This window comes from Onychomys torridus, chromosome 2 (genome assembly GCF_903995425.1).
Source record: "Onychomys torridus chromosome 2, mOncTor1.1, whole genome shotgun sequence".
NCBI lineage: Eukaryota > Metazoa > Chordata > Mammalia > Rodentia > Cricetidae > Onychomys > Onychomys torridus.
Genome location: NC_050444.1, coordinates 20286635 through 20310028, shown reverse-complemented (window position 1 = coordinate 20310028; position 23394 = coordinate 20286635). Strand labels below are relative to the sequence as shown.

The 23394-nt window shown below is 36.3% G+C and overlaps 1 protein-coding gene across 1 annotated transcript in view; it reads left to right on the top strand.

Annotated features, from left to right (window-relative positions):
- The window catches only part of Cnbd1 (cyclic nucleotide binding domain containing 1), a 362101-nt gene that overhangs the window by 312090 nt on the left and 26617 nt on the right, over positions 1 to 23394 (top strand). Inside the window, exon 11 of the mRNA XM_036179374.1 lies at positions 4857 to 4924. Coding sequence (XP_036035267.1) covers positions 4857 to 4924 — 68 coding nt within the window. The remainder of the gene's footprint in view (positions 1 to 4856; positions 4925 to 23394) is intronic.

Genomic DNA, 23394 nt, shown 5'->3' with positions numbered 1-23394 from the left:
ACATCACATACATTTTGTTAAGCTTACCAAACTTAAGCTCATTTTTTTCCTTTGTAGTTTCAGGACCTGTGTCAACACAAGCATATGTATATAAATTTATACACACACACACACACACACACACACACACACACATATACATATACGGGAGCAAAGATACAGTGATGGTTTTTCTGTAATCTGTATTTATTCTGTATGTTTATATTCACTTGTGTGATGATAATTTGTGTATGAAGGTAACCTATAAGCCCAGACAAAAACATGCACACAAATACATATATACATATAACATGTATGAGTTAAAATTTAAATTCCACATACAAGAGAAAAGATGCAGTAATTGTCTTTCTGAATATTACATTTTTGTGAAAGTGTGTGTGTGTGTGTGTGTATGCGTGTGTGTGCGTGCACACGTGCATGGGCATGCATGTTTGTGCTCATGTATTGTGTAGCTACATGGGTATATGTGAATTCTGATACAGAATGTACATGTGGAGGCCAGAGGATAATTTTGGCCATCAATTCCTGGTGCTCTTTACCTTATCTTTTGAGACAAAATGTTACATTGTTCTTGAACTCATCAAATAAGTTAATCTGACTGGTCAGGGATCTTTCTGTCTCCACACCCTCATTCTGAGCTTATAAGCATGTTACCATAACTTGTTATTTTAAAGTTATTCTGGGGATTGAACTCAACTCTTAATGTTTGAAATGCAAACATTTTACCAATTGAGCTTGATTGACAGAATGATTTCAAGTTCCATACATTTTACTGAAAATGCCATGACTTTAATTTTTATGGCTAAATGTAATCTTCCATTGTGTGTATGTACGTCATTTTCTTTATCATTTAATCTGTTGATGGGCATCTTGATTTATTCAACTCCCTAGTGAATTTAAAAAAGAAATAAAAAGAAAGAAAAGGAAAAGAAAGAAAGGAAAGGATATGACTGCTTCTAGGTGTGGTGGAGGAGAGAGTTTACTGTAGATAAAAGAAAGAGTAGTGTAGGTAGAGGTGGGCACATATGGGAGAGTCTGGAGTGGACATGACCAGACTTAGCAGGGCCATGTGGGGAGAGGAGAAAGAAGAGATGAGGAAAAAACCAGATGCAGCAGCCAGGGGGTCACAGGTACAAAAAGGGGAGGTTAATCAAAATGTCTGGATTATACAGGGTTCTGGGAAAAGGGCAGCCCAGAACCTTTTAGAATCTCCCTACCTATATCTGGATCTTGATGTGCTTTTCTTAAGTTTTCTTGTAGCAATTTTAAAGTTAAGAGCCTAATAGCAAATTCTTTGATCCATTTTACTTGATTTTTTGTGTAGAAAGATATGAGTGTATTTTTCAATATGTGAGAATTCATTATTCTCAACAGTATTTGTTGAAGAAGGTCTTCTCTCCCCTGTATGATTTTGACAGTCTTTGGAAGATCAAATGACTGTGGCTGTGCAGATTTATGGGTCCTTTATTCTATTCCAGTGGTCTACATGTCTCTTTCTTATGTTAGTTCTAGACTGTCTTTTGTCACTGTGGCTCCATAATATAATTTGAGATCAAGTATGATGATCTCATTTCTAACACTGCCAATTTCACATTCTTAGAATTTTATAGCTTTTAATATTACATTTTTCTTTGTATTTTGAGATCTTTAGTATACTGTGCCATGAGGGGAGATTCTTTTTTGTTCATGTCTAATTGGTGTTCTAAGTTTATCTTATATTTGTATCTCAATTTCTTTCCCTAGATTGGGGACTATTCTTCAGAAATTCATTGTAGAGATTATTTTTATGTCAGCTCCTTCTTTACTTAGATTCTTAGCTTTATCTCTTAGTTGCGCTTCTTATTGACTGTATGTGGTCATATTCACTTTATTCTGTATTGCTATTTGAATGCAATATTCATCAACCTTGTTCTCAATCCTTTAGATTCTTGCTTCTGTTTGAAAATTCATGATTATGTCCATTGTGGTTTTTTAATTTAATTGAATTTATTGGTTTTAGAATTTTTAAATGTTTTTCTAAGTATCATTATTTTTATGAATTTTTCCAAGTTGCTGAATTTTTCATCCATATTGCTTTTTTCCATTCATATTGATGATTTCTTCCTTCACGATTTTTTACTTTCTTCCATAGGCCCTAAATTAAATTCAAATTCTTATTTCTACCCATTTTGAAATACATTGATTATTTTTTACCAGTAATCTTTTGCAATCTTCTGGAATTTGATCTCTGAGGGTTTATTTTACTTCAATAGTTGAGTTATGAATTTTTGGTGATGCTATATTGCTTTACTTTTTATGTGTCTTGGTTTCTGTGTTGAGGTTTTTTTTATCTACTGGTTTGGTCATCTTTTCTGGTTTTGGGTGGGGATCTTCTTATTGGATAGACAACTATTTACTCAGTGCCACTCGGAGAGAATTTTGCTATAGCAGCAACAGTAGAAAACTCATACAAGATATAGAAATATACTTAAATTTGGTTAGAAGCCACTGTGTTACTAATGACCATAAGGGAAATAGCAAAAATACAAAACTATGTGATGGATTGAAAAATTCTGTAGAAAATGGGCACGATATTTCATATCTCTAATTCCTACAGAGGCAGACAGGAGTCAGTGAGCTTGAATCCAGCCTGGTCTACATAGTAAGTCTCAAGCTAGCCAGGGCTACATAGAGAGACCCTGTCCCAAATAAAAATAAAAACTCTATAAGGCAAATGTGGAATTAATGTATCAATGATGAAACAAAGGAATGGTGCAGGGTAATGGGAAGAAGTGAGAATACAGTGAAGCGAAAGTAAAACAGAAAGAAGGAAGAGTCTAAGTTTGAATGATTGAAAATGAAAGAAAAAAGATTTATCAAATTTCAGGATTAGTTTGGTCATTTTCTCTGAACCTGGTCAATAATGGTGGGTGGCCTTATGTTTGCCATACCTGCCTGAACCAAGCCTTGTTATCTTGCCAGTGTCTAGCCTTACTGCTATTTGTAACTGCCTTCCAAGCCTTTTCCTTATCTCTGGGCAATGGCAGGTCAAACTGAGGCTCCTAAATCTGTTCCCATACCCTATGATAGTTCAGATGTATTTTTTAAGTGTTCATTCAGTGATTCTTTTTAAATTTCTATTATTTTCCCTTTTATTGAAAATACCACCCTCCCACCCCACAATGATTATGCCAATTATGGTTTCTCTTCCCTCTACTCTTCCCAGTTCCTCCCTTTCTCCCTCTCCACCAGATCCATTCCCTTTCTGTCTCTCATTAGAAAACAAATAGGCTTCTAAGAGATATTAGTAAATAAAATAAACTATAATAAGATTAAACAAAAACTAACACATCAGAGTTGGAAAAGACAAAGAAGGAGGAGGAAAAGAGCCCAAGAGAAGAAATAAGAATAAGACTCACTCATTTGCACACTCAGGGATCCCATATAGCAGCTTGCCCAGCCTTGATGTGCTGGTTTATACCTGGTCTTATCATTTCTTCCTGTGCCCTGTTGGGTTAATGTCCCTGGGAGGCTTGCTCCTTTCTTTGGAGTTATTGACAGGGAATCTGGGAAGAGAAAAGGTATGTGGGACAGGCTGGGAGGAGTAGAGAGAGGGGAAGCTGCGCAGGGTATGTATTGTATGAGAGAAGAATAAATAAAAATTAAGAAAAAAAGAAAACCTCCAAAACAAACAAACAAACAAACAACAAACAAAAACAACACTCAACTGGAAGCCTAAAAATAGGTTTCCCTCTATGAGGAGCCCTCCTGTGCTCTATAAACCATAATATGATTCCTCTCCAGTACAGCCACTGGATTTGAGAGGCATTAGGGGGAGTACTGCCCCTTTCTTGCCTACCTTCTGTTTCTGGAGTGGCTTACCATGGAATTGACCAGGTGAAGCTGTGTTTGCAGGATTCCGATGCCCCTCCCCCATTATGCATGCCTGCTTCTAATTACTTTTGCTTGCTTCTTTGCTTGTTTTCTTTTGAGACAAATTCTTACTCTGTCTCCCAGACTGTTGAGCAGCTCACCATATGGCTCAGTCTCCCTTGAACTCATAGAAAATCCTCTTGCCTTGGTCTCTGTGAGTAGTCAAGTTACCAGTGTTATCTGCCATGTTCATTTTGGACTTACAGATTAGGGTGTTGCCCTCCCCCTTTTCTCTAAGCCTTTTGCTTGTTCTTTTACTTCCTTTGTGTTTCTGAAGCCTTTACCCTCTTCTGTCTTCAGAACAGTCAGCTTCATCAGGTTACAGTCCTGTGACTGACTCAGAATACATTTGTTTTTTTAATATTTTCCACATGTGTTGTGTTAAGTCTGAACCATAGAAGGGTAGTTGGCCATCCTGGAGTGCTTTTATGTTCTACAATCAAGACGTTCCCAAATGTCTACAAGTATACTTTCTTTTAACTTCCACACGCAACATATTCTCCTCTATTTGTAGTATAATTATAAATAATTTCTTTTTACTCTCCTATACTACACATTTAAAAGATAAATTGTCTGACTCTTCTTAATTTGGTTCACCTGCCCATGTCTTGGGAGCATGGAATACTTAAAAAAAAATCCCAAATTGTATTTTAATGCTTGGTTTTAGAAGTGATTCTTCTAAGAGTAGGTCAGAAATGATATTAATTTTTGATTATGAATGTGTGTGCTGTGACAATTAGACTGAATCATTTTGCTTCAGTTGTACAGGATGATGTGGTTTTCTTGAATGTGATTTGGGATGAATCAATAAATCAATTTTATTATTAAAGAAAATCAAATTATGTCTTTTATTTTTATATATTAAAAGGATGAATAAGTTGACTTTCATTATTTTTTAAATTTATTTTAATTATGTTATTATTATTTATCTAATTTTTCTACAGCATTGGACCCAGTGACCAAGGAACTTATGATTCAAACAGCAAAACCAACTTTTGGCCATCTGACAGAAGTAAGAAAAATGTTCATACTGTAGTAAATATCGTAAGTTGCAGAGACTAGATGTTGATAATTATTTAAGACGTTCTAATGCCTTGTACCTTCCCACTGAAGTGATTAAAATGTGGCAAATTATTTAGGAAACAGCATGATTGGAAACTTTTTAAAAAAATGTAGTGATTCATCCACTTATATGTCTGGCTTTTTCTGTGGTAACATTTTATAGCATTTATATTTGGGCAGCAAATCTATTATGAACAACCTTAACACCACTGTGTGTAGGTAGTCTTTCTTAAAGTTTTTTTTAATATTTTCAAGAAAGATTGTAGATTTTTAAAATTTTATTTATATTTTCTGTACACTGGTATTTTGTCTGCATTCCTATGTGATGGTGTAAGCTCCCCTGGAACTGGAGTCACAATTGTGAGCTGCCATGTGGGTGCTGGGAATTGAACCCTGGTCATCTGGGAGAACAGTCTGTGTTCTTACCCACAAAGCCATCTCCATCCCCAGATTACAAACATTTAAACAGATACTTCAAAGATAACAGACCATGATTAATGAATACCACATGAGAACAGGAAGAAGCAAAGTGCTAGAGAGGTCCCCAGAAATCCACAATGATATATCCTCTGTAGACTACTGGCAGTGGTCGAGAGAAAGCCTGATCTGACCTAGTCTGGTGATCAGATGGCCAAACACCCTAACTGTCATGCTGGAACTCTCATCCAATAACTGATGGAAGTGGATGCAGAGATCCTTGGCCAGGCCCCAGGTGGAGCTCCAGGACTCCAACTGACCAGAAAGCAGAAGGACTATAAGAGTGTGAATTGTTGAGACAAAGATTGGATAATGCACAGGGACAAATAGCCAAACTAATGGAAGCACATGATTTATGAACCAAAAGCTGTGGAGCCCCCAACTGGATCAGGTCCTCTGGATAAGTGAGACAATTGAATAGCTTGAACTGTTTGAGAGGCACCCAGGCAGTAGTACCCTGACCTGTCCTTAGTGCATGAGCTGGCTGTTTGGAGCTGGGGCATATGCAGGGACACTTTTATCATTCTGGGGGAAGGGAACTGGACCTGCCCGTACTGAATCTACCAGGTTGAGCTGAATCCCCAGGGGAGTCTTGGCCCTGAAGGAGATGGGAATGGAGGGGAAGGTCTGGGGGGTAAGGCAGGGATGGGGTTGGGAGGGGGGAGGACAGGGGAACCCATGGCTGATATGTAAAATGAAAGCACAAATATAATTAAAAAAATATGTGGTTGACTTCTTTTGGCATTTTAACTTTAGTTTACATAGTTCATGTAAATAACATTATATATATGTATATGTGTGTATTTATAAAACATTTGTCAATCTGTATAAAATTGTATTTGTAATGTGGTTATAAAAGGCATAGAGGCATAGTTCATATCAGAGTATTAACTATCTCATGTGTTACTCTGAAACATATAGAGAATCTGAAGTCAGTAGCAGTCCAGAGGGACCTAGAGGAGCCTGTTTGCACTAACAACATTGATCCTCTTGAAAAGAAACCAGAACCCAAATCCTTAAGGCAACATGCATGGAGCTACCATATGTAATTTGTGACAAATATTATGTTCCATAAATGTGATATAAGAAAATGGTAGAGAAGTCAACGGAAGGAGGAAATGATTTTGATGGCTTAGCTGTCCAAGGTCTTTGAGGACTAGCAACACCTAAAGTGACTTTTTTTTTTTTAAGTAATCATCTATGTTTTTATTGTCCTTGACAATTTCCAACATGTGTTAACAATATTCCCACTTCATAAAACCATCAATATTATGTGGTTAGGACAATACAAACCCAGCAGCTTATAAGGACTGGTCCGGGTCACAAATCAGCACGTTGAAATACACTTATTTTCTAAAGTGACTTTTTAAATCTTGGCTTCTATAGAGTTGTGCTAAGTGACAGCCTCCCTTTCTCTCTCCTAATGAAGTTTTCGTTAATTTTGTATGATACTTTCTGATACTTTAGGTGTTAGATTATAGTTGGACCTAGACACAAGCTAAACCCTTTCAAAACCAAACTTTGATGGAAAAGTAAATTTCTTTGCTTTTCCCTTCAAGGAAGTAAAATTTGTATTACATTTTGAGAATTTCTCTGGGGTTTGAAAATTGAAGTGAAATGTTCAATTAATTCTGGGTTATGTCAAAATAGTGTGATAAGATGAGAATATTGTCCTCTTCATATTTTCCCAATAACAAGCTATGATACTAATAGGGATATCACTTCCTTCAAGAGTTGCATTATAAGATGAGACTTTACAGGCTTTGATGATACTTCTTATTACCAATGATAACTGCATATTCCAAGAATGTGTGCAGCTTTGTCTGACTGAATAGAAAGAGTCAAATCTATAACAGAGTGGGGATGATGTTCTTTACAGCTGTGGCTTCAGCCTGGAATAGGAAGTGCCCTTTCAAAGGGGATGTGAGGAAGAGTTTCCTTATTTGGGAGTGGAACTTCATTCAGTCAGGAGTCAGTAGTGCCCTGGGCATCATAGGTAATCTTAGATGCTGCTATCTCCTAAACAACAACAACAACAACAACAAACCCAATATTTATATAATTCTGTGTTTGTATCATACAATAATACATTATTATACCTATAAATAGTTATGTAAATGGGAGAAGGAACACAGTTTACTTTTTGTTTTATTTTCTTTAATTTTTTTCCATTTTATATACCAACCCCTGTTCCCACTTCCTCCCACCTTCCCCCAACCCACTTCCATCCATTCCTCATAAGGGATAACTCCTCCCTGAGTAGTCAACACAGGCTGTTGACTGTCTTGGTAGTCAACATAAGACCAAGCTCTTTCCCCCTTCATCATGGTTGAGTAAGGCATTGCACCTTAAGAAATGGACTCTAAAAAGCCAGGTCATGTATCTGGTTGTATTGCCAGGGGACCTACAAACACATCAAGCCACACAACTGTCACCACATACAGAGGGCCTAGTGTGATCCCATGCAGGCTCCCCAGCTGCCAGTCCCAAGTCCCTGAGCTCCTATTAGCTCGGGTCAGCTGTCTCTGAGGTTTTTCCCATCGTGATTCTGACCACTCTTCTATAATTCCCCCTTCCTCTCTTCACCTGAACTCCAGGAGTTTGGCCAAGTGCTTTACGGTGGGTCTCTGCATCTTCTTCCATCAATCACTGGATGTAGGTTTTATGATGACAATTGGGTTAAATATCAATCTGAGTGCAGGGGAAGGCTAGTTCAAGCACCCTCTCCACCATTGTTATGAGTCTTATCTGGGTACATCCTTGAGAGTTCCTGGGGATTTCCCTAGCTCCAGATTTCTCCCTAACCCCTTAATGGTTCACTCAGGACAGTCTTTTTTTTTAATGTAAAAAATATTGAAAGTTCTTTTTACACATGTTGGTGATATTAGGAAGGGCTTGAAAGGACTGACTGTCTATCTGGGAATGCAATCTGGATTATGCTTCCCATTAGTCCAGGCAAAATGGAGCATGTGATGTATTAGGAGGAACAGACATCTGAAAGAAAAAAATAGTTTAAAGCAAGGAGGAAATCCTAGGTTGGAAGTTTTTCCAGAGAAGGAATTATAAGTTTCTAATTAAAAATATTTCAAGTGGTTTGCAGGGTCAGGTTTGAAGTAAGTATCCTTCACCCTCTAAATCTTGGATTGTTTACTAATGATTGCTATTTGGATAGATTGTTGTTAAATGCTGAGTACAAAATTGTGCCAAATCCATCATCTAATTTTGTGGCAATAAGCCTGTATTCCGAACACTAAGCCAGACACATCTGTGCAAAACACAAGAAAATAAAACAGAATCGTTTACTATGGCAACGTGTTAATGATGATGCACTCATTTTAAACTCTGTCTTTATCACTACTCTCTTTTATGACAGTTACCAAGCTGCTCTGAATTTTCCATTCCTTGGGGCTTCTATTCCAGTATTTTGCAAAAGCTAGCATCATTTTGTTGACTCTATTCTAGCACAGTCAAAATTAAGTGAGCAAATCATACATCTAAATACCACACATTTATAAGTTTTATGCACTTCATTTGTGCTGATGAGCATTTTTTTCAAGACATGAAAGTATTTTTACTTAACAAAATGAACTCTATACATAGCTCAGTTTGCCTGCATGATAGCTGGAGGTATATTGCCAAATGTAGTGCTGACATGAAGAGGATAATTCTGTAAACTCACATGCTCACTCTAAGGCAAATTTCCAAGGTGTAACCCTAATTGCTTTACATTTTTACCTGTCCATTGATCTGGAATTGGCTATAGACTATTGTCTGTGGTGTGATCTGAAGATCTTTCTGAATAATTCTCCTGTTGTACCCACTGAACTGCACTGCCACAATTATTAGAAATCAAATGCTTAGATAGAAAAGCCTTGGAGTTCTGTTGTATTTGTTTATCCTCATGCTGATGGCTACTGAGCCTTAACTTTACTATGTTTACTTTTTGGCCCAGTCAATACTCCTACATAGCTCCTCTTTATTGTTATCTTGACAATTCTCTTTTGAATTGGCATTTAAATATTAGAATAAATTAATTTGGTGATATCCGCAAAATCACCTACTGTGATAAATTTTCAGATTTTAAAAAAATCATTTATAATTTCAAAAATTTAATCAAAATATAGTTACATTACATCCCCTTCCTTTTCTTCTAAAAATGTTCCTATGTTGGCTCCATTCTGCCACTTCCATTTTCACTTACTCTCACTGAGAGTCTCTTTTTATCTAATTAATACTGTTACATAATATGTATAAATATGTAATAAAATCCACTGAGTTCTTTCGTGTTGTTTATATATATATATGGATTCAGGGCTCATCCTTGGGAGACACTAATCCTCCTTCCAGTACTTACTAGTTGCTTGTAGTTCCTTGCCTAGCAGTGGGACTTCATCTGAATCTTTGCTTTTCAATAGTTTTATTTCGCTGTACATGCACATGCTTCTGGTTTTATTTTTGTATGCTGCTCCAGTTTTATCCTTCTAAATCTATGAGCTTGTAAACTTCATTTGGTTTTAGAGGTTCATAGCTAGTATATTTCAAATATTGTTTCTGTTTCATTGTATTCTCTCATTTTGAGTTCCATGGGAATATAGGTGAAAATTTTTCATTTATAGCATCCTTTTTCCTACATACCTTTATGTGTTTCTTATTGTCTTTATCTCTCCTTCACTTTAGAGTAATTAATTTTTCTTTCTCCCAATTTGCTAATTCTATCTTCTATGATTTTTAACTTGTTCTGTTTTGGTTTTTTGATTTCCAGTCATAAAACTCCAAAAATTTATAATACTATTAATGTCTTATAGTTCATCTTTTCCTCTAGAAATTTGTATATTATTTAAAGTTATTTTATATTCCTTATTGTATTAATCTATTGTTAATATCTGGACATTGTACATAAAAATATCTATTCATTCTCTGTTTTCTGTTAGTCATGATTGTCTCTATGGCTGATAATTTTCAATTGAATGATGGAATTAAAAATAGTTATTCATATTTTATATTATATTCCTTTGTTGCTAGGATTCATTTCTGTAATAGGCTGACAAAGAGCTGGATTAGTCACTTTATCCACTCAAGAAAAATGAGTTGAATCTCAAAGGAAGTCCAATAGTCCACTTATTCAAAATTCAGTTCTGCATCAAGGTTTTCAATGTAATTAGAGAATATAATTTAGGCCCCTTCCTTGAACAGGGTTTTTTTACCTTTAGCTTGGACTCCAGAATTGTTCCCTTACCTCTTGCAGTTTTGGCTTCTTTTTAGCCTTTGCCTTACAATGAAGTCAGAAGGGAAAAAATTGATACTTTCCAAAGTTTCTGATTTCATCATTGTAGACTCATGGAATCCTAAAAAGCCCACTTAGTCCTGCCTAATGATTTTAGATCGTTAGGCAAATGGCCCCAAAGTCATCCAATCACTGCCACAATGACAGCTCTTCCCCAGGTCTGCCATCTTTATGACCTTGTGGCATGAGGAGAAAGTGCAACACTTTATAGAAGTGATTCCTCCTCCCTTACTTCTCCAGCCATGCTCATCAAAGCAGTGGTCTGCTACTCACTAATCCACTCAGCCCAATAAAAGTTCTGAATCTGTTTTCTCAAAAAGACAGAACATAATGTTTTGTCTACATCAATTTGATCTTCATACAGTGCATGGAATGACCTCTATATTGATCACTTTCTAGTTGGAGACATGACCAATTTGTAGCATACTTTGTAAGTAATTGGTAGGCTTCATTTTTTTTCCAATAAATGATTCAAAGTTGCCTATAATCTTGAAATTATTAAAACTTTGAAATCATTCTCCATACATCCATTTTTATATTACAGACTTGTTCTCTAAACATGAATATGCTAATATTGCTCATGTATACCAAGAAAGATTCTTTTACTTCATTTTGTTCTGGGTGAGAAGACTAAACTCAAGAAGATTATTTGGTAACTGTGCTGGTTAGTGGTGTGGTGGTTTTTTGTTTGTTTGTTTGTTTGTTTGTTTGTTTTGTCTTTTCTCTCTCTTTTTTTGTCAATTTGACACAAGCCAGAGTCATAAAAAGAAGAGAAAACTTCAATTGGGAAAGTGTTTCAAATTGGCCTGTAGGCAACTCTATGGTCACTTTTGATTAATAATACTTATAGGAGGTTATAGCCCACTGTGGGCAGTGTCAACTCTAGGCAGGTGGCCTTGGGTTAGATTCAAAAGCTGAATGAGCAAGCCAGGGAGAGCAAACCAGGAAGCAGTGTCTCTCAATGGCCTCTGCTTCCATTCCTGTCTGCCCTGACTTCCCTTTGTTATGAACTACAAGCTGTAAGATCAAATAAACTCTTTCCTCCCCAGGATGTTTTTCTTTATCACTGTCTTCATCGAAAACAAACAAACAAAAAAGGGAAATAGAACAGTTAGCATTGTTTGGGATAGAAATGAGATTCATGAGTAGTAATTGAAGTATTGTTAGTGATAAATGAATAATTTGGAAAAATGTTTTAAATTCAAATAGATTTATATCACTTTCCTGTCTTCCTTCATCCCTTCCTAGCTGTCCTCCCTTGAAACCATATAAGGAGCCTCTTCTCAAGATGATTGCTTCATTTTCTTTGATTGTTACTGCTACACACACACACACACACACACACACACACACACACACACACACACGAGAGAGAGAGAGAGAGAGAGAGAGAGAGAGAGAGAGAGACAGAGAGAGAGACAGAGACAGAGAGACAGAAAGACAGAGAGACAGAGAGACAGAAAGACAGAGAGAGGAGAGAGATTTATATGCACAGCTATAATTTGTTCTCTGCATATGTAATTTAGCGAGAAAGCTGGAAGGTTCAGTTTTATTTTGAACCTTGTATGTGGTTTTTTATTATGCTATACTAGTTTACATTTATTCTATAGAGTATGGAAGCTACCTTTCTCTGCATCCTGACTGGCAATGCTGTTTTTCTTATTGTGTAACTGAACTTATGTAGAGTCTCGCCATTTTGATTAGTGTGATTGAGCACCTTTTTCTAAACTTGTTCATTTGTATAACTCCTTTAAATGACGTCTATTTTAGAGCAGTTTTAGATTATTTAGTTGCATCCATATTTTTGTTGCTGAGTACTTTTTAGATTATCACCATGTTTGGATGTGAACTCCTTGGCAAATGTTAGTTCACTGGTATTTTCTCTTATTGAATAGATTGTCTCATTACTCTGTGGATTGTCTCCTGGGTAGAGCTTTCTAGTTTTATATAATCTTAATTTTCTATTCCTTTTTCTTTTTCTTTGAGGGCTTATATTACAAATCATTGCTCTTACAGTGCTGATAATGTTCCTCCAATATTTTCTTACTGTCATCTCAGATTTTTCATTTCGGTTTTTTATCTATTTTTAGTTGATGGATTTAAGAAGTGAGAGATAGTAATCATTTATCTACTTATGAATATCTAGTTAAACCTGCAGCAGTTACAAGTGATTTATACTTTCTTTGATGTATACACACACACACACACACACACACACACACACACACACACACACACTAACCTTGTTGAAGAGCTATTAGCTGCTGACATGAAAACTGATTTTTTTCCTTCTTGCCTGTCAATATGTAGAGGTGGCTTTGGTACTTGGGGTTCTTTGAGTTTCCATGTGAATTTAGGTTGTACTTTATATCTTTATTAAAAATATCATGTGTATTTTGATGAGTACAGCCTTAAATCTATGAAATACTATGAAATGAATGATAAGCATTTTAGCAGTGTTAAATCATACATTTCTCAAATACTAATTATTTCCTTTTCTCAATTTTTTTCTGCAAAGATTGTATACTTATGTTCTAATTTTCATTGTGATGATTATTGTTTACATGACTAAATTTATTTGTATGTATTTTATTTATTTATTAGCAGTGCACACATAAGTGTGTGTGTGTGTGTGTGTGTGTGTGTGTGTGTGTTTATGTGTGTTGCACATGTGAAGGCCAGAGGAAAACTTTCTGTAGTTGACTCTCAAGTCATTAGGCTCTTGTTGAAAGTGTTTACTATCTGAGAAGGAACAAAAGGAACACAGAGAATACTTTGAAAGCAATGTGAGTTGATTTCTATGACACTGATAACACATTTTGTTTTCAGTATAGAATTTTATATTCACTAAAATATACCAGAAAAAACAAAATGACATTTTTAAAGTATTAAAAATTTAATCAGGATACTTTTACATTCAAGAAAAGTGATCTGCTTATTTTTTGATCAAAAATCAGATCTGTAACAGAACACAAAATTTACACTCAGCTTTCATAGATAAATATGAAAAATTTACTATGAAAGTTTAAGAAGAATCATGAAGATGTTGGGAGAATTAAGGAATTTCTTTTCAATTAGCCTTCTGAAATTTCATGTTCATGTGTTAATAAATAGGTTTTTCAGGAAGTTTTCTGGAAAATTGTATAGAAAAGCACAGGATCCCATACCAACTAATAATGAAGTCCTTTCTGGAGAAGCCTGTTCATGTCTTCCCTGGCTTCCTGGCTTTCCGGCTTCCCTAGTACGAACACTATAATGCATGTCTGACATCCACTTCGTTCCTGTTTGACAGTTACCAGCAGCACTGAGGCAGTGGAAGGAGAAGAACATCCAAGGCAGTGGGTTTGGTCCAGAATCTGTGATCTTGAGTGTTCTCCCTTCCCTAGCTGGTGACATTCAGAACAAGCCATGGCCTGTGGAGCCAGTAGGTGGACTGGTTAGTCCCCTCACAATGAATGTGGTAGATGCAACTTTTCCAGTTTCTAATTGACATTTGATTGGTTAGTAATTCCTTAGCTATTAAACTACTAAAAATAACATAATTTCCAAATTTGCTTACTTAAAAACTAAGTAACCAAGTCTTCACATAGAGTAACTAACATGATCATCTAAGTTATACTATCTGTCCTATAGGCCTTTCTTAGGTCCAAATTAGGATATTTCACATGATTATCAGACATACAGTTTCTAAGATTCCTTAAAAGTTTGTACAAAACCTCTGCAAGTACAGAGAAATTTTTTATGGAATCATCTTTGCATTATTAAAAAAAATGTGTTTTGGTCCAAAAAGAAAATTTAAAGTAACTTTTAGAATCCTTGGTTGAATTCCAATGGTTTCACCAAGTATAGTCTCTAGTTTGTCAGAAAACTTACTGTCTCAAGCTGAAGACAGCCTTGCCTTATTACTATTTTTCATAAGTTAACAATAGTACTAAGAAGTAATAATGAGGAAAAACTGACATTTATTTTTAGTTAAATATCATCAACTGAGGTTTAGCCAAAAGTTTTTCTGTTTAGACTATTGTTAACATGTTCACACCTGAAACTTCTTAAAATGTCCTTTAAAGTAACAATACATATTATATACAAAATATTAAGATAAAATATAAATAATAACATGAATGTTGAAAGCAAGTTGACTTTCTGTTACTGTGTGTGCTTGAGAACCCATGAGAGTGCATGAAACAAGGTGAAAACATGAAGGCTACTGTTTCAGACCCTCTGAAGTCCATGCTAATTAAGTCCATGGTAACTAACAGCTGTTCCTATCCAAATCACATTGCTCTGAGTTTGATTGAATTGTGTTTGGTGTGAGAGCATTGACTAATTGGAGAACATTATATCTTGAAATATCAGAGCTCATGTGAACCTTGCATATAAGACCTAGGTGTGGATTTCATTTCTGAAGTCATTCAGATTAAGGCAAATGGAGTGCTATTTTAGATGATAATGACAAGAACAGTTGTTCTGCAAAGTGTGTGTGTGTGTGTGTGTGTGTGTGTGTGTTTTGTTTCAAGGATACTGAGACTCATTAAATATGTCACTGATCCTACTTTGTGATACTTACTGCAGTGCCTTTAGCAAAGTTCCCTGTAGTTCTCAACATCTGGCATGTTTCTGGGTATTCATCTCACTGAAACCATCTCCTCATCTTACTCTCATTTTTATTCCTTTCTAAATATTTACTCAGTCTTTCTCAAAGTTGATAGTACTATGTATAGTTTCAAAAGGAAAACTTGCATCTTTCAACAGGAAAAAAAGTTAACTCAACAATTATCACATCATGTAAGTTGTTTACATAATTTTAACTTTAATCAAAATAATCAAATAATTATGATTTTTCTGGTAGCCATGGTTATGTATTACTTTATTCATTATTCAAATAGAAACTGAATTATTAAGATAAAAATATTCAAGGTTATTATTACCTGATTATTTTGGGGAGGAATATATGTTTAATTTGATGGCTAATGAGTTAATAATTTATGATAAAGGAAAAGGAACAGATTAAATAATTATAATGATAATAGTATCCAAATTCATTTTATTAACATGGATAAATAATTGGTTCTACCACTTAGGGATATTATGTTTTTTACTAAATTTTAGTTATCAAAAGTAATGCTTCTTTCTCATAGTCACAGAGTCTCTCCACTATGGAGAGAAGGCATACAGAGGGTATTGTGAGAAGTCAAAATCCATAGATAGACTGCAGAAAACTCAAATTTAAAGTAACACCAGAGTGTCTGAGAATTTTCTACCTTTTTGTGTGTTTTCATCTTGTTTGTCCAGTAGGTTGACACAGCTCAAAAATATAAGGGCAATGTAGTAATTGATGCCTCCACTTCTTTTAATTAAAGGCATAGAAGGAATTATAGGGTCATATAGAATAAGGAAATCCTAATTGGATTTCCATAATGTTATTTCAAATTTAAGCTCAGATTCATACAAGCACATATCTTTTCTTTGTTAAGATTTTAAAAAGTATTTTGAAACTGAGTCAGAAGATAGAATAGACTGAGTGGCCTCCATCATAAACAGACCTTAGTAGTATGTCAAGGACTGAAAACTAATGTAAAAATGAAATTCAGCACACTGAAATTGAAATTGTTTTGGAATATGTAACCTGAACTTAAGCAGATTCATTGACAAGTTCTCCTATGACTATAGCATAATACCATTAGGAGTCATCTTATTGCTAATTTTTTTTTCCTAGGAGGACAGTAGGATTTGGTTTTATTCTAGGTGCCTAACCTGTTTAGTCTCAGGTCCTTAATTGGCCAAGCAGTGTTGGACATGGGTTCCAACTCATAGAATGGGCTTTCAGTCAAATTAGACATCTATTTGCTATTCCACAATCTTTGTTTCACCATTGCATATTTTGCAGACAGGACAGCATTGTAGATCAAAGGCTTCATGGCTGTGTGGTGTATACATTTTTTCTTTTGGTGGTCTATAGAGTATCCAGTACCAAAGATACTAGAACATGAGGGTGAAGGGTCTATGTTGGTACCAGCATGACCTTTCCATGTTCAGTGAGTTCTGTAGGTGTTGCTTTCAGCAATGGGACTCTGCTGTTAGTTTGCAGAGAGCAACTCTGTCCCAGCATCAGCCTGCATTCTTTCCATGGACCCTCTTTAGCCAACAAGTCAGTTGGATCTATCTCACCCAGACCCAAAAGCTTCTTTGGTGACAAATGATGACTAATTGGGGCTGTCTCTCCTATTATTTGAAATCATTACTAGGATTGCCTTTATATATTTTACGAAGATTCCACTGCACAAGGTTTCCAAACCATCCCCAAATGCCCCTCAATTATACGTCTCTACAAGCATTCCCTTCTTCAACACGTGATCCCCATGTGTTGTCCATCCTGCCCCAAGTCCATCCATAAAATTTTTCTTTCCCAAGGAGATTCATGTGTTCCTCCCCTGGCCCTATCTTCTATACCTAACATTTCTGGGTCTGTGGATTGTAGCTTAGTTATCATTTACTTAATAACGAATATCAACATATAAACAAATATATACCATATTTATTTTTATGGGTCTGGATTACCTCACTTGGAATATTTTTTATTTCCATTAATTTACTCTGTTGTGTAAATATACCACATTTTCCTTTTCCATTCTTCTGTTCTGGGAACAGTTCTAGGTTGTTTCCAGGTTCTAGCTATTATGAATAGTACAACATTGAACATGGTTGAGCAAGTATCTCTGTGGTAGGATGGAGAGTCCTTGGCTATATACCCCAAAGTGAGACACCTGAATCTTGAGGTAGATTGATTCCCATTTTTCTGAGGCACCTCAACACTGATTTCTGTAGTGGCTATACAAGTTTATACTCCCACCAGCAAAATGTTTCATCCTATATTTGTCTGTGTACCATTCATTAGTATCTATTATATTGAAGTTTGCTAGCTCATGTTTTGATTTTTATGGTTTTCTTACAATGTATACATGTTTATTTTCATGTTCCTATTCTTTGATGAATCATTTTTACTTTTATATATTAAAATATTATGTCTGTTCTGTATTCTACTTTAATGCTAATATTTGGATTATCTTGTAGACCCGACTTATACAAAATAATGTGAACTTATAAGAAATGGGTAGAGAAAGGAGATTGTGAGTTGATGATGAAAGCAAGTATTGTTGAACATCTTTCCAGCCCCAGAAGAGTATGCATTTTTGACTAAGTGTTGTATCTCTCTTGGTGGTATTCATTAAATAAAGAGTATATGGAATTGTTCATGACTTGTAAAACAAGATTTGTGGTGATATATTGTGTAGTTAGAGTTTTCCTGCCTGGCCCAGTCAGGACAAATCTCTCTTACCCGCCAGTCCCACAGTCGCTCAGACCCAACCAAGAAAGCACACAGAAACTTACATTGTTTACAAACTGTATGGCCGTGGCAGGCTTCTTGTTATCTGCTTCTTCTATCTTAAATTAACCCATTTCTGTTAATTTATTCTTTGCCACATGGCTTGTGGCTTACCAGTGTCTTTACATGTTGCTTCTCATGGCGGCGGCTGGCGGTGTCTCTCCAGCCTTCTACTTCCCAGAATTCTCTTCTCTCTTGTCCCGCCTATACTTCCTGCCTGGCCACTGGCCAATCAGAACTTTATTTACACAGAGTGATAACCACAGCACTTCCCCTTTTCTTTTTTTTTTAAAAAAAGGAAGGTTTTAACTTTTACATAGTACAATTACATATAACAAAACAATTATCAAGCAAGAATTACAGTTACAATATTAAAGAAGATATCCTATCTATCTTACATTTGTGAGTCTAAGGTTTTATATCTAACTTATCTTTTATCATAATTGAGGAAATTATAACTATCTAGTCTTCAACCACATCAAAGACCTCAGAAGGATATAATATTACCTGAGAACCAGGAGAAGGACGCAAGCAACTTTCGGGAGTCTTGCAGGGTAGACAGAGACAGCTGGCAGCCTGAACAGTCACCTAATGTTCCTTTGTAATGTTGGGGCATTTGTCTTCAGCCCACAGGGCTAGAGTCTCTCAGTCATTTCTCTCAGTGTCCTACAGAATGTCTGGCAGTTTCCTTTGTGAAGCAGCAACCTGAAGGACCATTTTTTCAAGCAAAGTTTAGTGGTCACCTTTCTGTGGGTCCTGCATGTCCAGTCCATTAAGCAGTCCAGGCAAGAACAGTTTCTTGCCCAAATAGCTATTTTTGCCAAGGTGAAGATAAATTCCATATGAAGTGTTTTCAATGCCCATCTTCCTCTCTGAAGTAAATTGGTGCTGCCAGGAGCAGACATGTCTCACTGTCCAGAAAGTCTAAATTTTAAAAGTATTTTAAATGCCATATTCTGTAGGTCTTTGAAGTATTTGAAGATTACCTATCTATCTGAAATATCTCTATGTATATCTAGAACACTTAACTAACATGGCTATGAGTATGATTATCATAGATGACTAATTATTAATCTATTTTTAATTATCCATTTTAATTTAAAATGAGCTGTACAAACATAATACCTTAAACAAGAGTAGAGATATACACACAGTATAACAAAATTAACTTTAAGTTTGTATCAATAGACTAAAAACTATACCAATGAAAAACATTTTAAATGAGTTGTTGCTCTTTAGAAGTAAGTTCATTAATCTACCCTTTCATCCTATCATATCTATATCATATCCCCTTTTTATCTTTAGAAAGAGATTGTATTTATAATCAACCTGTTTTAAATAAAATAATTTTTTTTTTTTTTCTGTCCCACCCCAGAGGGCTCTTCTGATTTGGGACACAAGAATCTCTTAACCTTTTCTTTTAGCAATATGTTTGGGTTTAGAGAAGGAGTGAGCCAATTCCATCTCCAAAGCCAGCTGGGAATTTGGGTGTAGTTTCTCTTACTACTTCCTGCTGGAGGGGGGCGCTGTATCTTATGGGGACATAAAGAAAATTTTAGGATTATGGAGTAGTCCGTGAGGGTAAACCTCTGAGCCAGTTGCCTTGAAACCATTCTGGATGTTGGATCATCTGGGCCATGGTGTCATCGGAGACCTTTCAGGTGGTCTTGGCTGATCAAACCTGATGTACCTTAATCTGGAACAAATCCACAGCCTCTGGCTTTCTGTGGAAACAAAAGCAGAGACTCTTTTCCAAAGCAACATATCCTTATATCCAAATTTTGAAGTCAAGGTACCTTTAAAATTTACGTATTTGTTTAACTCAACAGCTTTTACGATCAAATCTTTTTCTGTAGTTAAAAATTCCAAAGACAACATAAACCAGATTCTCTGGGTAATATTCATCTTTGTAAGACTGAAACGCCACTGTGGCTGCTGGCTCCACCCACCTCAGCTTTCCAACATGGCAGTGATACAGTTTACCGCCAGCTCTGGGTCTGGAGCTATGTGTACCATCAACTATCAGAACAGTTCTATCAAAGCAGTGCATAGCCCAGAAACCTTTTTTTCTTTTTTTTAAACTAGCAAAGGCTAAATCTACCATGCAGCAGAGTAAAGTGTCGCTTGTAGACTCCTCATTCCTGCCATACTGTAGGTCAGATGCACACGCCAGGAACCCGCCAGGAACCCGCCATAGTAGCTCAAACCGGCAGGCTGCCGCTAACTTGAGAGAGACAATTAGGAAGCTGTTTTTAGCTCCGTCTTAGAATCTTTTTTGTCAGGTTTTAGGTGGAAATTATTGCCAACACGTTGGACGCCATTTGTAGTTAGAGTTTTCCTGCCTGGCCCAGTCAGGACAAATCTCTCTTACCCGCCAGTCCCACAGTCGCTCAGACCCAACCAAGAAAGCACACAGAAACTTACATTGTTTACAAACTGTATGGCCGTGGCAGGCTTCTTGTTATCTGCTTCTTCTATCTTAAATTAACCCATTTCTGTTAATCTATTCTTTGCCACGTGGCTTGTGGCTTACCAGTGTCTTTACATGTTGCTTCTCATGGCGGCGGCTGGCGGTGTCTCTCCAGCCTTCTACTTCCCAGAATTCTCTTCTCTCTTGTCCTGCCTATATTTCCTGCCTGGCCACTGGCCAATCAGAACTTTATTTACACAGAGTGATATCCACAGCAATATTGTGTACCCCAATGTATTGTGTTCCCTAATAAACTTATTTGGGGATCAGAGGACAGAGCCAATCACTAGATTAGACATAGATGCCAGACAGTAGTGCCACACACCTTTAATCCTCTTTGGGAGGCAGAGATCTGTCTGGATCTCTGTGAGTGCAAGGCCACACTGGGAACAGAACAAGACATGGTGGCATATACCTTTAATCCCAGAACTTGAGATCTCATGCCTTTGCTTGAAAAGCACACACACCTTTAATCTCAGGAAGTGACATGGCTGGTTGGAGAACAGTATTTAAGATGTGAGGAGACAGGAACTAAGCAGCAGTTCAACTGAGACCCTCAAGGGTGAGGACTCAGCACTTTCTGTCTGAGGATTCATGGAAACAGGACTGGCTGAGGAGTTGACAAGGAGAGATTGGCTGTGGCTTGTTCTGTTTCTCTGATCTTTCAGTTTTCACCCCAATATCTGGTCTGGGTTTTTTCTTTAATAAGTCCTTTTAAGATTCATGTTACAAAGATTATTTATGTTGGCCAGTAATGGTGGCTCACATGTTCAATCACAATACTAGAGAGGTAGAAACAGGAGGATCTCTGTGAATTTGAAGGCAGCCTGGTTTCATAGTGAGCTACAGGACAACCATGACTAAATAGAGACACCCTGACTATAGAAGAGAGAGAGAACTAAAAGATTATTAATGTTGCAGTCATTTTTTTCAAACCACAAAATTGGAGACAAACTTGATTATAAGTTATCATCTCTGATATAATAGTAAAACCAATAAACTTTATCCCAGTTGGGAAACATTCTGGACTTTCACCCTCTTGTTTTAATGAAAACTCCTAGATTCAGTAATTTTAAAATTTTCATCGTCTATGACTCATTGCAGGTAGCAAATTAAGTAGCCCACTTTAGTCAAAGGACTGTTTGTGCTCTCTGTAGAGGGCAAGGTTTTCGAAAAAAGAAACAGTATCAGGAAGGAAAGGAAGCAAGAAACAGGAGGGAAAACTTGGGCTTTGTCATTCTTGTAGCCTTGATAATAGCTAAGATTACTTTAGAACCATGTCCTTTCACTTCGTTCACTCTCACAAATGTGTTGTGGTAAGATAACAAGGGTCTCTTTCACTAACTACATCAGATAATTGGGAAACCCATCCATAGAGTTTTTATGTCATCAATCTAACCAACCTTTGATCTCTTTAAACCCTTGAAACAGAGATATTATGCATTCCAACTCAAAACAAAGTCATAAGGAATGGTTGGTACTAAACGTAGGGATGGTGAAGAAGAACACATAAAGTAAATCTACATGAGAGGTATAGCATTTTTTAGTATGCATGTAGTAAGGTTTTGGAACTACTTCCTAGTTAAGCATCAAGGTAAGCTTATCCTCAGTGAGGGAGTTCAGATTTACCCTGTAAACATCCATAGGACACAAACTTTTGATACTTTGGAGGCATATCAATAGACACAGTTCAAACCAGTGTCTTCCTGCAATTGTCCAAAGCCTTTGGTCTATTGTACTATTTTATTTTATTTCTGTTCTTGACCTGACAGCTCAGCACAAGGCAAGGGACATCTGTTCAGAGGAGCTTTTCCTAATTGATATGTTAATTAAAAATGACTTCTGGCTCTTAGAATTCTGTTTATTTTTCATAATACATCTGCCCTGTGGCATTTCACAATGGGAGTTGTCATATAAATATAAAATATAAATAAACAAGGCAAAAGATTCATTATTGCTTCTGGACTTAAAGTAGGTGGTAATGTATGACTAAGAGACTTTTTTTCACTTTATCCTGGCCAGAACTTTCTGGGACTTCCTCCAGGATAAAGATCAACTCAGTGGGATTCATACATCTGTCACATCTGGACAATCTCAGAGGAGCCTAGTCAGTGTACCCAGAGGCCATGTAAAGGTTTTAGATTTCATAAAGTTTAACAGCCTGCTTATATTTACAACCAAAAGCTTATTACCCTCCTCTTTACCTTCTAATGCAAAATTTTATACATTGCATTTTTTTTTTACTTCTGTTAACATAAACAACAATATAACTAGGAAAAACTTATACCAAGTTAAAATTGTTTAGCAGCCCTGGAGAACAGGGCTAAAGGAGATCCCTGGCTCTTCCGTGAGAATCATGGCTGTAAACAGAGATGATATCTAGCTCTGGAGAAGAGACAACACTGGAAACAGTTTGCACTGTAGTAACAGAAGAGCACAGACCTCAAGCCACCCCAGTACACCTTAAAACACCAGGAAGTTTGTCTCTATTTCCTCTTTGTTTGAAAGCTAGTCTCTGGTTTGGAAAATGTTAAATTGCTCTGTAATAGACAATAAGCTTCTAAAAGAATGGGATGATTGTGTCTTATAGATGTAGACATAGATACTGATATAGATGCCATTCATTATAGGAATATATTGTATATTTTAACATTAGACATGGTGGTTAATATAAAAACACAGACAAATCTCTATGAGAATTTATTTGGTCACACATATTTGTGAGTAGTAATGGGCACTAAACTGAAAAGTGATACAATTTAAGACCACCAGAAAGATGGCTTTCACATAAAATTCGTTTAAATT